The sequence below is a fragment of the Balaenoptera musculus genome, chromosome X (assembly GCF_009873245.2).
Source record: "Balaenoptera musculus isolate JJ_BM4_2016_0621 chromosome X, mBalMus1.pri.v3, whole genome shotgun sequence".
Classification (NCBI taxonomy): Eukaryota; Metazoa; Chordata; class Mammalia; order Artiodactyla; family Balaenopteridae; genus Balaenoptera; species Balaenoptera musculus.
Window position 1 is genome coordinate 20866931 of NC_045806.1, and position 14496 is coordinate 20881426.

Genomic DNA, 14496 nt, shown 5'->3' on the forward strand with positions numbered 1-14496 from the left:
TGGAGGGGCCATTTATTATGTTTGGAGCTGGTGAAGGTTTGGAGGAGATGGTTGGGATTTAGAATGAATTCTTGTGGGACACACAATTGAATATGGGCCTGGAGAGAGAAAATGTTGAGTTATCAGTATAATATCACTGATTCTCAGCCAGGGGCAATTATGCTCCTCAGGAATCATTTGGCAATATCTGGAGAAAATTTTGGTCACAACTGAAGAGTGTATGTGTGTGTCTGTGCACACATATGCGTGTGCATGCATGCTACTGGCATCTAGTGGGTAGAGGCCAGGGCCAACCTCCCATGACAAAGAATTATCCAGCCTAAATGTCAGTAGTGCTGAGGACGAGAAACACTGGTGTGTGTGTGTGTGTGTGTGTGTGTGTGTGTGTGTGTGTGTGTGTGTGTGTGTGTGTGTGTGTGTGTGTGTGTGTGTGTGTGTGTGTGTGTGTGTGTGTGTGTGTGTGTGTGTGTGTGTGTGTAGATGTGCATGTATTCTCCCGGGGTGGGGGAGCAGGGGGATCTCAAGACAAGGTGTCAGATGTTTTATATACTGTAAATGTGCCCACCCACTTAAATGAAGTGCATAAAGTTATATGCAGGCAACTCGTGAGACCTTACTAGTTATTTTACGACCACGTGGCCTTCAAAAGCAACCTAGAATATGGCAATATAGTCTTATAATGATAGTTATCTTTGTTGGATATATTAGTGCCTCCTTTTCATAATCCTAAAGAAATGAATGTGGTACAAAGTCAAAGCAGCCAGATATAAGGAAGAGATATTGCTACTTGTCAAACTTGGAGTCTAGATTTTTAGATCTGGGAGGAATCCCAACCTCTTAATTTTATAAATGAGGATGCTAAGACCTAGAGAGGGAAACCAACTTGTTTGCAAATCACTTAGCTAGTAATTGGCAGTTTTAAACCAGTACTCAGATTTCAGACCCCTGACTTTTTAATTTTTTTAACTCATATTTGTATAACGTTTTATCTTTGTAAAGCATGTTTTCAGCATACAGTTCTTCTTATTACCACCTAGCTCTGGGAACTAGGTGGTAGTATTATCGCAGTTTTAAAGAAGTTAAAGCTAAGGTTTAAAGGCAGTAGAGAGCCCAGTGTCATGGGAATGGTGGAGACAGAAAGTAGGGTGCTTATTAAATCCATAGCCCTTGCTCCCTGAACATCTTAGAGAGAAGACACACATCTAAGAACACCAGAGAATAGGAAAATAGGAAAAAGGCAATCTAATATAATGAAGATGAAATAAGAGATGTTTGCCAAGCAGGAGAACTGAGTAACACCGAGTCCTGCTTGGAAACTGTTGAAACTGGGGATAGGGAAAGCTTAGATAATGGTTGGATTACCAAATATCATAATATTTATATTTCTTCTACTTTTCTCTTCCCCATCCTTCACAACCATTCATTTTGCTATCCCTATTATGCTAATGTATTACAAAAAAGTTTCCAGTTTATTTCTAATTTTATGTCATCAGTAACAGAAGAATCCTAAAGCCATTTGAGATTTCACTTGTCATTCTGTTCATGCGTTATTTGTTTCGAATTTGACCTTACCCAGCATTTTCTTATCTTAGAAGATTCCCATTTTGTTTAGTTTCTGCATCAGATATCAAAGTGGGTTTCTTGTTAGTAGATATTACTATAATAGATGTATGCTTTTGGAGTAAGAGCTTGAAATTTTTTTTTTTTAACTGTGGGAAGTTGGTGTTTTCTCTCTCATTTAGTATTAATAAGTACTGTTTGGGACTTCCCTGGTGGCGCAGTGGTTAAGAGTTCACCTGCCAATGCAGGGGACACGGGTTCGAGCCCTGGTCTGGGAAGATCCCACATGCCGCGGAGCAACTAAGCCCGTGCGCCACAACTACTGAGCCTGCGCTCTAGAGGCCGCGGGCCACAACTACTGAGCCCGCGTGCCACAGCTACTGAAGCCTGCGCGCCTAGAGCCCGTGTTCTGCAACAAGAGAAGCCACCACAATGAGAAGCCTGAGCACCACAACAAAGAGTAGCCCCCGCTCGCTGCAACTAGAGAAAGCCCGCGCACAGCAACGAAGACCCAACAGAGCCCCCAAAAAAGGCACTGTTTTAGTCTGTAATACCATCTAAAATCATTTTATAACCTTTGAATGAATGCATGGCAAGACACTAGTATTCTGTTCTAACAAAAAATAAAGACCCTGGCCTTGTTAGGAGAACCTGTAACCACACACCTCAGTCGTAGCTAGTCTTAGGTGGCTGCTGTTGTTTATCCTGGCGCGACAAACATGCTTTGTGCTTAGTAAACCGCATCGTGGGTGTGTTCCTGAACACATTATTTTCTTTAGGAAGCAATTTTTTGAAATACACTTCACATTTCCTTTTTAGTCCCCACCATCCTTCCCCAGTCTTCAGAGGCTCAGACTGGGGCTAAAACACCTTTCGTGTTATTTTAATGATTGCTCTCCCCACCCCCAGCCCCACTCCTTTCCTGTTTCCCCCTCCTCTTTTCCCCCAACGGCACTGCTCTGCAAAGCCTGCAATGATTGATATGATGGCAGTGCTGTCATTCTTTTTAACCAAAAAAAAAGTCATTTTTGTTCTAGTTATTTTAATAGAGTCCCATTAAAGATGTATTGCTGACTGAAATACCGGCATGAAGGGCTCTCGCTGAGCTGAGCCCAGGAATTAAGAAGTCAGGAAATCGGCTGCTGCATTGCAAGAGCCTTGTGTGACACCGAATCTCCTGATTGGGGAGATCATTACTGCTATTATGACTCGACTTGCGTAGGAATTTTAAATTCCATCTGAATGTCAGTAATAACCCTCTTAGCAAATTATCCTGAATAAAATCACGAAGGCATTTTATATAATAGGTGTTGAATTACTGGATAGATTTGCTAATTAAATACTCTTTGTTCTGCTGCAGTTGACATTACAGGGTAAGATCTTGAACAATTATTCTCAACAGCTGTACTTTGTTAAGGGAAAAATTAACCACAAAGTTTATTTTTTTACACTTGAAGTTGGCAGATTTTTGAAATGTGCTTGAAAAAATTCCATCATCCAATTGGTAATGAGTAGATAAATATGCAGGTGTTGCTGTGAAATCAGATAACTGCAGACTGCCTTATTAATGAATTTAGCAAGCCTTTATAGCCCTGTGTTCTAGCTGATGGCACTTAGAAAATGATTTTCTGTCAGAATGGGTAGCTTTAATATTAGGCTTGTCACTTTGAAGTGAACTTATGAACGGTTATCTTGTAATCACTGTACCTTGTGTCCAGTAGACCTTTCAGGATACCTGTGGCTTTTTATTTTAAATGCATTTCCTTAATGGGGAAAATATCTGTAATGTATAAGTTTTTGATTGTTGGCTTCCAGAACATTCATGTGGTATGGGCCTTTTAACAAGGCAGTGAGACATAATGAAAAGAAAATGAGACATAAGGTCCAGCTTCCAGATCAAGCTGTTGATTAGCTCTGTTACTTTGGGCAAAATCGTAGAGCCTAGTTTTCCTCATCTGTAAAATGGGGTTTATAATACCGCCTACTCCTCAGGATTATTCATTCAGCATTCTATAAATATTCATTAATAGCTCCCATGTACCAGGGCCTCTGCTAGATAATAAGAGTTTGGTAACCCACAGGAAATATGGTGGTTAAAAGTATTGTCAGAAATTGGTACAACCTCTTTGGAGACCTGTTTGGCTATATTTATCAAAAATGTAAAAACACACAACCTTTGATGCAATAAGCCCTCTTGTAGGAGTTTATCTCGTTACTGGCAGATTGGCAAATTACATGTATATAAGGATTATTTATTAAAGTGTGTTTATGAAGGTAAGGATTAGGAACCACCTACGTTCATTGATAGAGCACTAGTTAAATCATGCTTGGGTCATACAGTGGAATACTATGTAGTTGTTAAAAAAGAATAAGGCAGCTCTTTATGTGTGGGCATGGAATAATCTCTAAAATAAAGTGTTACGTGAAAAAAAGCAGTTGCGGTATGTATAGTCTTTATAGTTTGCTTAGTTTTCTATCATTTTTGCAAAGCATCCACTGAGAGGTTTCTGCCACCAAAGGGGAACTCATTTTAGTAGCAGCCCTCAGATTGTGTGTGGAAATGGTTGTGAGTTGGTGGAAGGACAGCATGAGGGTGGGTGATGGATCTGAAAGGTGAACGTTGCCACTTCATGTTGGAGGTGCACTCAGGGATGACATAGTAGGTTTGGTTCACAGTGCAAAAGGAGAGCAGAATAAATCCGTTAGTGCATATGTGAAATTGGAGTCAAAGGCTGACAGATTGCTCCTGAGGTGGTGTACTTAGCAGGGAATGCTTACCTTGTGGAGTTGTCCGTTGTGATGAGGAAAGCCATGCCTAGCAAGGTGGAAGGGGCAGAAGGTGAAGAGAACTCGTGATAAGTAGTTTTGTCCTCACTATGATTAACTTGACTTGGGCTGATCTCATTATTGCCCTTTTCCCAAAGGAATTGTCAGGTATTCTCCCACAGTGCATTTCCCTGTAATTTGTATGTTAAGAAATGAAGATGAAGTGGAGGAGAGTGAATGTTTTTTATGAGTTAACTGGATTTTAGTGTCTAGTAGAAGAGTGATTGGGATTACTACGAGACCTATCAGTCAACTAGCCAACAGCTTTTCAAGTGCCTGTTAGATGTGAAGCGCAAACATGTGCTCTGACCTCCAGGAGCTTATGGTCTAGTTGGGTAGGGGACAAACTGTCAGCTAAAAACTGTTTCCAGGGACTTCCCTGGCAGTCCAGTGGTTGGGACTCTGCCTTCCAGTGCAGGGGTGCAGGTTCAATCCCTGGTTGGGGAGCTAAGATCCCACATGCCTTGCGGCCAAAAGGCCAAAACATAAAGCAGAAGCAATATTGTAACAAATTCAATAAAGACTTAAAAAAAAATGGTCCACGTCAAAAAAAAAAATTTTTTAAAAAAACACCTGTTTCTAGAATGGGATTACCATGATTATCTTAGTCCAGTGGTCCTTAACCCTGCCTGCAACATAAGAATAATCTTGAGAGCTGTTTAAAAAAAATTGCTGGGGCCAGCTCTTGGCATTTTTTTAAAAGATCCCCGGGTGATTCCACTGTACAGCCACTATTGAAACCATTGGTTAGCCTGATCAGTATTCACCACCCCCAGGGCAGGAGAAGGTCTTCCTTTCCCAAGAACATAGGACACTGAACTCGTGCACAACATTGGGAGACAGTACTACAGAGGAGGCAGGCAATGGAAATGGAACGTAAGGGGTAGATATAAAAGATACTCTAAGGCCAGGATTTACAGGGATCTGTAATATAAAGGACAAGAAGGACAGAAACAACACCATGAGGTTTGAGCTTAGTTGACAAGAAAGACTCTTGGAGGTAGGAAAAAGAAATATAAATGAAGTAAATCTTCTATCTGGGTCATTGGAATAGTGACTTCTGGTTTAGATTGATGCTTTGAAAGATGGATGCTTGTCTAGAAGCAATAGCGTGCAGTGACTCAGGCCCCACGCTCTGGAGTCAGAGCGCCTGGATTCGTATCTTTGCTCTGTCACTTACTAGGAGAAATGAATTCTCTTCTCTTTGTTTTTTGCATCTAACAAATAAGGGTATTAATAGTGGCTGTCTTGGGGCCCTTAGAGAATGAAATGAAGAAATGCATGAGATGCTCATAGCAGAGCATCTTGCCCATATATTTTACACATACACACATGTACTGAGTGCTGAGGATGTTGTATTACTCCTTTGAAGAGGCCTTCATTTGTAAAATATGTTTTACTTCTGATCTAGTGCAAGATAATTTATGTCTGTTTTTATTTACCAACTACATTGTAACCTGTCTGCCTCTAGTCTTACAGCTGCATAGGCCTGGGGACAGACTATCTACAGATACTATCTACTATATATGTTTGTCTTTATTTACTGAATGTTTATTGAGCCCCACTTTGCACTGGGCACTGTACTAGCTCCAGGGATATATAGTAAAGATCTACATATTTTTTTTTAACTTTTTAAATTAAGATCCTGAATACCGTAAGAATTGCTAGATTTGAAATGCTTGGTCAAGCTTTTGTTTAGCCATGTAGTTCTATTTAAATATTGATAGCAAGAATAGTTTGCCTTTATGCCATATTATAACAGCATATTTTATTCATATTTATTAAAGATAGATCTTTACGTAGATCTGCTTACATAGATCTTACATAGATCTTTACAGCAAATCTGCTCACATATCTCTGCCTGAGAGTCAGTGTGGAGGCAAACTGATTTTTAGGTTACGTTGATGATGTTGTTTTGAGGGTTGTAGTTAGAAAACCATCAAGAGCTTTAAAAATATATGGGAATGCCAAATCATTGGGTTACCTATCTCCGTCAGCATATGTTTAGGTTTTTGTAATTATATAATGCATTAATCTTGACTTTTTTATTTCATTTAGATTTTGATGCATACGAAAGAGATGGTACAGAAGGTAATGCTGAGCATTTTCATCATACAGTGATTCTTAGATATCATACCTGGTGACGTTTTTGTATTCAAGGAAAATTGTAACCCAGACTGGAAATGGCTTCTTAGGATGCCTAGTTTATGTTTATAATCCCTCCTAATGGATTATAGCCTTTTTCTTTTACTAACACTGATATGATCTAGCCACTGCTTGAAGCCTATATGTGAGTGTTTCTAGCAAATTAGTAACAGTGCTAATTAGAGCTTACTTCCAGGCCTTTATACTGTATGTGCTCTAGTGTTGTTTGTTATGATTGATTTTTTTGACACTTCATATTCTACTAAATACTGTTTGAAACTGTTAAGAATTTAATATGGATTTGTGCCCCTGAATTGAAAAAACCCATTTTGTTTCTGCTTCATAAATTGCCAGGACCACTAAGCATGTGGGACAGTGGGTAAATATAGACCCCCATTTCCTAGTCTCTTATCTTTTTGAAACTAGATACTTCCCCTGCCACTCCACTCTCTGTTGTAAGAAAATTAGGGAGATTTTCTTAATGTGGCAGTGCTTGCCTTTCTGGTTCATTGGGGCTTAGTCTTTGATTGTGCAGTGACAATATGGGTAAGAAGAAACGTAAACTCTTGAAAAATCATCCGGAACCTGTAGTTTCTATAGTATGGAAAATCTTGAGTTTCACTGGGTACGTGATGGTCACAGTGTTTTTGTTGTTAACTTTTATAATATTTGCTTTTCATTAGATGAATCTTGAAGTTATTTATGGAGATACAGATTCAATTATGATCAACACCAATAGCACCAATCTGGAAGAAGTGTTTAAATTGGGAAACAAGGTGAGATAATTTTATAAAATTATCTGTTTTAACCTGCTTTTGTGAATTCTGTTTCTAACATGGAACTTCATAAATTCCAGTTTCTGTACATCTGTGTCCTTCTGAAAATAATAATAAACTTAGTGCCTTCGATTCTTCATCCTCTGTTATATTTCTTAACCTCCAGCTGTTTGTTTTGAGGGCAAAATTCAAAGGAAATTGGTTTTTCCTTAAGTGATGGATATGTTATACCTTTGAAAACAGTCTAAGTTTGGTAAGTGTAAGATGTGACCACATTAGTACCTATCACATTGTCATTCATAAAGAGAATTATGTCTCTAGTAGTATTGAGATGCATTTTATACAGTGATAGATATGGATAAGTACCTACCAACATATATACATATATCTATAATTTTTACAGGAGTACTTAAAATATATTCGGAAAGTCAAAGGGACATTTAAAAGTAATCATTTGTAGCCTCCTAATTGCAGTTCACAATTAGCAAGTGCTTTTTGAGCACTTGCTATGTTAAGATATTGTCCCAATAAACTAAAACTAAGGTACCATCTTACAAGCTAACAGCGTCCTGCCCTTCCCCCCTAAAATGCGTGAAATTTGAAATGTAGTCTTTACTTAAGAGCAAGCTTGGCATATTGTACTCATTGGACCTTGAAAAGTTGTGCATTTTCCCTAGAGGTGATGGTCTGTGCCATGACCCTATCAATAAAGAGCAGGTGGCTGTTTCATTTATTTGTTCAGCAGGTAGTTATTTGCTTAAAGTCAAGGTGCTATGGGAGGTACAGGGAGATCTTAGACATTATTTTAATAGTCAAAGTTTTACTGGCCATGTATCTAGTCGTTGGACTATCTAATCTCTAATTCGGTAGTTTGAAGGTAAGTACTTATGCATTTAGTTTTTAGATTTGAAACAGAGTATTTCATAATTTTCATAAATTTCCTGGGGCTGACACTGCCAATTTTGTCCTTTGGTTGAGTGGGATGATATAGTTATATTATTGTCTCTTTGTTTATCTTTTTATCAGTTTTTGTCCCTGTGCTTTTTCAAAGTTCTTGCATCATACCAAACATAATATCGTGTTCTATATAACCTGAATAAATGCCTTCTAGTCTTATGTGACTTCTAGTTTTGTTTAGATGAACTCTTGGGAATTTGCGGCATGTTCATCTTCTCCCTATTAGATGTTTGAGAAGCTAGCATTAATGGTTGAAATTTTCACAGGTGAAAAGTGAAGTGAATAAGTTGTACAAACTACTTGAAATAGACATTGATGGTATTTTCAAGTCCCTGCTACTGCTGAAGAAAAAGAAGTACGCTGCTCTGGTTGTTGAGCCAACATCGGATGGGAATTACGTCACCAAACAGGAGGTGAAAGGATTAGATATAGTTAGAAGAGATTGGTGTGATCTTGCTAAAGACACTGGAAAGTGAGTTCAGTTTTCATTTTTGCTTTTGTTGTTTGTTTTTAAAAAAATTGAAGCATTAACGGTGTGGAGAACACTTTGATTCTGCCAAGCACAAGGACATGACTTCTTTTTTGTTATTGTTATCATTGCATATTAACAGTTCTTACTGATATGGAGTAGAATTTTACAGATGGGTTAAAACTTAGAAAAAGCCAAACTCGCTCAGTAAGAAATGCTTGCTGTAAGATGCATCTTACGAGTTTTAACTCATGGTGAGGGTAAGCCTTCACATTTTAGATGCTTACAGAGTTGGGTTCATCGATGTTGGCTTGTTTTTGTTTTGTTTTGCTTTACTGTTTCTTTTAGAATGTGCAGTGTGTTGTGCTCCTGAATGTTCCTAGCGCCTCCTTAGGGCCATAATTGTTAAGGTGTCCCCGTGTTGTGGCTTAAAATGTTCTGGGATTAAAAGTGGGCCATGGAGTGAGACTTTGTTCCCGCCCATATCATTTGTGTGTAAAGATTCTTACTAATCTCAGGTGAATTTAAGAGCTAGTTCTCAAATACTGTATGTACCTCAGAAATAATAAATGTCATGACTGACCCCTTAGTTTTACATCTGGGACTGAAGGTTGTGATAATAAGACCTATTTGTTTGTTTTTAGGGTCACATTAATTTATAAAGCACCCATTTTAAAAAGACGAATCCTTAGGTACTTTATGTACCATCTTTCCAGATAATTCCTGTTTTGTGAACCTGAACAGTTGTGAAAATAGAAGGACTTTTTTCTTTAAAGTGAAATGTTAAGTTAATTTTAGTATTGCTGAATGTCAGCATTTTTTACTTGTTTTCCAGTCTTCCTCTTGCTTTCAAGTTGGGAGATTGAGCATTTGTTGCTTCTGCAAAACTACTCTTGATTAGGCAAAGTTGATCATCTGAGTACGGGTCACTGTTAGCCTTTTATGAAATATAGTTTGAAATGCTTCATTGCCCCCAAATGTACTCAAAGATGAAACTACTTTGTATAGACTGTCAATTAGAGTGTTCTCTTCAGCTTTGTGTTTTCTAAGAAAAGATGCATCATAATAGAAGTAAATTTCTCTGAGTTAGAAATGTATTAGTAATTAAAGCTATACAAATGTTTTTGTCAGGGTTCTTTTTCTGACAAATTATAATGCAGCTGTCAAACCCTCGCTCTGCATTTTCTCAGAAATGGATAAAATATTGGCTTCCTTACTCCTTTTCTTTTTCGTTTTTTCTCTTTTTTTTGGATCTGATAGAATAACATGAAGTTTTTGAGGCATAGCAATACGGTTAGAGAACACTGAAAAATATTATAAAGCTGAAGAAAGAAAAGTTTGGAATCTTTGAGTTTTAAAAAATTTGCATAAAGAACTTTATATTCCTACTTTCCTAGCTTGTAGTCATCTCGGGCAGAGATAATATCTTGGTGCTTTATGAGGAAAGTGAAATATTTGTCTTCTCAAATTTCTCCTAAGAGTAGAACACAATTGCTTGTGAATTTTTGTAATTGCATAAAAATACGATGGAACTCATACCGCTCTCTGTACACACACAACGGGAAGCCTTAGCTGCCACGTTAGAAAAAAAGGGGGGGTGCTGGTCTGTGTGTTTAAGGGCAAACCTGATGTTCCAAGGTCGGTAAACCTTTGACAGAGTTAATGTTAGAAAACACATAGTAACGGGCTTTTGGACATTAACTGTCATGTTAGCTTTTAGTATGGCTCTTGCCCACATGTTAGTCTAATGGCATTTATCTTCCTTTCTTTCCTTTATTAATAAAGTATGATACTAAAAAATCAATCCCTCTCTTTTTTTGCAGCTTTGTCATTGGCCAGATTCTTTCGGATCAAAGCCGGGACACTATAGTGGAAAACATTCAGAAGAGGTTAATAGAAATTGGAGAAAATGTGCTAAATGGCAGTGTCCCAGTGAGCCAGTTTGAAATTAACAAGGTAAATGTAGCATTTATTGCTGAATCCAGCTGCTGCCATGTGTTTTTCTCCTCCTTCAGATAGTTGAAAAACCACCTCATCCTTGCAATTGAAATAAATTCTAGCTAGTGATGAAAGCTGCTTAACAACTATCTCACAGACTGCGCATTAGCATACCACTCTTCCTCGCCCAGCCACTGGCACTACCCTGTCTGCCGTTGAGGCCTTCTCTCTCCGTTCCTCACGGAAGCCTCGTGTCCAGAGGTTCTATGGAGTGATGTAGTTGATGTTTCAGGGACGTGGGAGTATTGCCTTCTTCATAGTCGTCCTAAGTTACAGTTGTTTGGGGGGCAGGCCTGTAAGCTTAGACAGAGAGCGTGTGTTTGTGTAACTTTACAGAAGGTGATCCTTAGGGGTACTTATAATCAGAAGGCGTTTTTAGACGTTGTTATTTAGAATTAAGGTGGTGCCAGCACTTTCTGTATATTCAAAGCACTTGTGCTTTTTTTTTTTTTTAACTGTATAGTTTCTCTTTATGGATAGTCTTAGTTCTTGAAAATAGGGAATATTTTTTCTTACTTAATTTGAAAAAGAAAATCTTGGTTTCCCAAAGTGCTGTGTAGTACAAGATGTTAGGTTATAGGTTTCTTTTTTTCCATTTAAACAGAGTATCTTTACATATTCCGAAGGTAATTTTGCAAATACCATTTCACCCGTTTTGTGATACATAAGTTTTGTCAAAACTCATACTAAAAAGAATTTTAATGAAACAATCTAATGATGGCATTAAATGGAAGTTTTAGAATTAAAACTCGTTCTTAATACCCCTATGCTAAAGTAATGCTAGTCATTTTTGCACATTACCTTACTCTTTAAAACAGTTTTACATGGTAGCAAATACAGTGTATATTATTTTGAGATTTGTTTTCACTTAGCATATACAGATTTTCCCACATTTCTGTATTAACCTTAAAAATCGTTATGTTAATCTTATATTTCACTGCTACATCTTTAATTAAAATTTTTGCTTGATTATTACATTATTTATTTTTGCTATTGTTAATAACTGTATTGAACATCTTGTTCATATGTCTTTTTAAAAAATTACTATATGATCCTTTCTTTTTAAAATACATTTATTTATTTATTTACTTTTGGCTGTATTGGGTCTTCATTGCTGCGTGCGGGCTTTCTCTAGTTGTGGCAAGCAGGGGCTACTCTTCATTGAGGTGCGCGGACTTCTCATTGCGGTAGCTTCTCTTGTTGTGGAGCGTGGGCTCTAGGTGCGCAGGCTTCAGTAGTTGTGGCTCGCAGGCTGAGTAATTGTGGCTCGTGGGCTCTAGAGCGCAGGCTCAGTAGTTGTGGTGCACGGGCTTAGTTGCTCCGCGGCACGTGGGATCCTCCCGGAGCAGGGGTCGAACCCGTGTCCTCTGCATTGGCAGGCGGATTTTTAACCACTGTGCCACCAGGGAAGTCCCCATTTGTCTTTTTGCTTTTGGATGAATTACTTTCTTTGTTTCGATTCCTTGAAGTAAAATATTTGAGTCAAAAGATTTGAGTATCTCTGTGGCTTTTGTCAAATTGCTTTGTAAAAGAGTGATACTAATTGCTAATAACAAAATGTGTGCACCAGTTTCACCACAGATTTCCTTGTACTATAGAAGTGACGTTTCATTGGTGATAATATCATTGGTGATATTTAAGTAAAACATTGCTACCGTAAATGGATACGAAACAGTATTTTACCGCTGGATTTAATTTGCATTTCTTTGATTCCTAGAGAGAATGAATATTTTCTACGCGTATCCTTACAATTTGTTTTTATTCTTAGTTAAGTCATTTGTTTCCTACTCCTTAACCGCGATGTTTTTAATGTCACAAAAGAAGACATTCATTTATACATGAAAAGTACAAAAACTTAGAAGTAAGTAATATAAGAGGACATGTGCCTTGACACTAGCTCTTCACTTTACGTGATGCAGTGCATGCCTATTGGCATGGAATCACTTGGGACATTGGAAAGTGGTTTCCTTTCAGATTTTGTTTTGTCTGTTTCTCAAAAATTTGCATAAGTAAGAATTACTATTTCAGTCTTGCTTTGATCAATTTTTGCATCAGTTCTGCAGATTGAATCCCTGACACTGTCTGCCTTCTTAGAAATGTGAGTCCTCTGTTGCACGGGGTTCCAGGCATGAATTTGGAAGGCTGAGTCCAAACATGGCCACATTATTGGCAAAAGAACACTGAGCACGTGTCCTCTAAGGTAGTGGGCCCAGTCTGTCATCTTCTCCTGTGGGTGATGGCACAGTGTTACTAGTGTGCAGAGAAACCTAGCCACATAGACACACTGGCCATCTCTGAGTTCTCAGGAACATTGTGCAGTCTTGCTATTTTGAAGTTTTTATTATCGAAAATTTAAATCTTATACAAGGGATTTCCCTGGTGGCGCAGTGGTGAAGGATCCGCCTGCCAGTGCAGGGGGCACAGGTTTGATCCCTGGTCTGGGAAGATCCCACATGCTGAGGAGCAACTGAGCCCGCGTGCCACAACTACTGAGGCCCATGCAGCTAGAGCCCGTGCTCCGCAACAAGAGAAGCCACCACAACGAGAAGCCTGCACACCACGACGAAGAGTAGCCCCCACTTGCTGCAACTAGAGAAAGCCCGCGCACAGCAGTGAAGACCCAACACAGCCAAAAATAAAACAATAAATAAATAAATAATTTTTTAAAAAAAACTTAAACAAAGGTAAAGAGAAGAACATCACGAACCCCCGTGTAGCCATCACTCAGCTTCGATAGTTATCAACTTAAAGTGACATTTATTATTACTAACAATACTAGTTAATAATTAGTGTGATTCGGGATGTGTGTATATTTTCATGTGGCAGAACTGAAACCGACTGTCTTTGTATTCTCCATTTCACTTGGCATAGTAGCTGGCAAATAATAGTTGTTCAGTGAGCATTAAAAGAATTCCTTTGCCTGTTTAATCATCCATTCATCAAACATGGAGTATGTCTTATGTGCACAGTGCTAGATTCTGGGATATAAAGTAGAATAAGCAAAACCTGGTTGGTATTTTCAAGATGTTAATGGTCTAGCAAAGATATTTACTGTCACATGCTCTTATACTTTTTTAAGTAAAGAGGAAGAATTTCTTCAGTGTCAATGAAAGTAGAGTCAATTCTGATGAAAGAGCTCTCTATATCATAGTTATTCCTGTGTCAGTTTACATTAAGCTTTTTATATATCAAGAGTGACTGTCTTGGGCTTCCCTGGTGGCACAGTGGTTGAGAATCTGCCTGCCAATGCAGGGGACACGGGTTCGAGCCCTGGTCTGGGAAGATCCCACATGCCGCGGAGCAACTGGGCCCGTGAGCCACAACTACTGAGCCTGCGCACCTGGAGCCTGTGCTCCGCAACAAGAGAGGCCGCGACAGTGAGAGGCCCGCACACCGCGATGAAGAGTGACCCCCGCTTGCCACAACTAGAGAAAGCCCTCGCACAGAAACGAAGACCCAACACAGCCACAAATAAATAAATTAATTACTTAAAAAAAAATATATATATATATACCTTTAAAAAAAAAGTGACTGTCTTAATTAACATTTGTCTGAATACCTGTACTGTTTAAAACTTGTGAGTAAATCAGTATTTACATTTTGTCACTTGCAAAGGAGAGTGGAGTCGAAGAGTCCATGTATGTGACTGGTTGTGGATGGTCTTATGATAAGATATAGATTAGGTTAGATTAGATTAGATTGATTTTGTGGGTATTGGTGGGCTTGAAAATGGGAGGTTAGCATAGGGTGGAGGGGTGAAGTGGT

General features: G+C 38.6%; 1 protein-coding gene across 1 annotated transcript in view; it reads left to right on the plus strand.

The window, feature by feature from the left end:
• POLA1 (DNA polymerase alpha 1, catalytic subunit) overlaps positions 1-14496 on the plus strand; it is a 291963-nt gene that overhangs the window by 110015 nt on the left and 167452 nt on the right. The window contains exons 27-30 of the mRNA XM_036840342.1: positions 6445-6477; positions 7215-7307; positions 8531-8736; positions 10557-10689. Of these exons, the coding sequence (XP_036696237.1) occupies positions 6445-6477; positions 7215-7307; positions 8531-8736; positions 10557-10689 (465 nt within the window). The remainder of the gene's footprint in view (positions 1-6444; positions 6478-7214; positions 7308-8530; positions 8737-10556; positions 10690-14496) is intronic.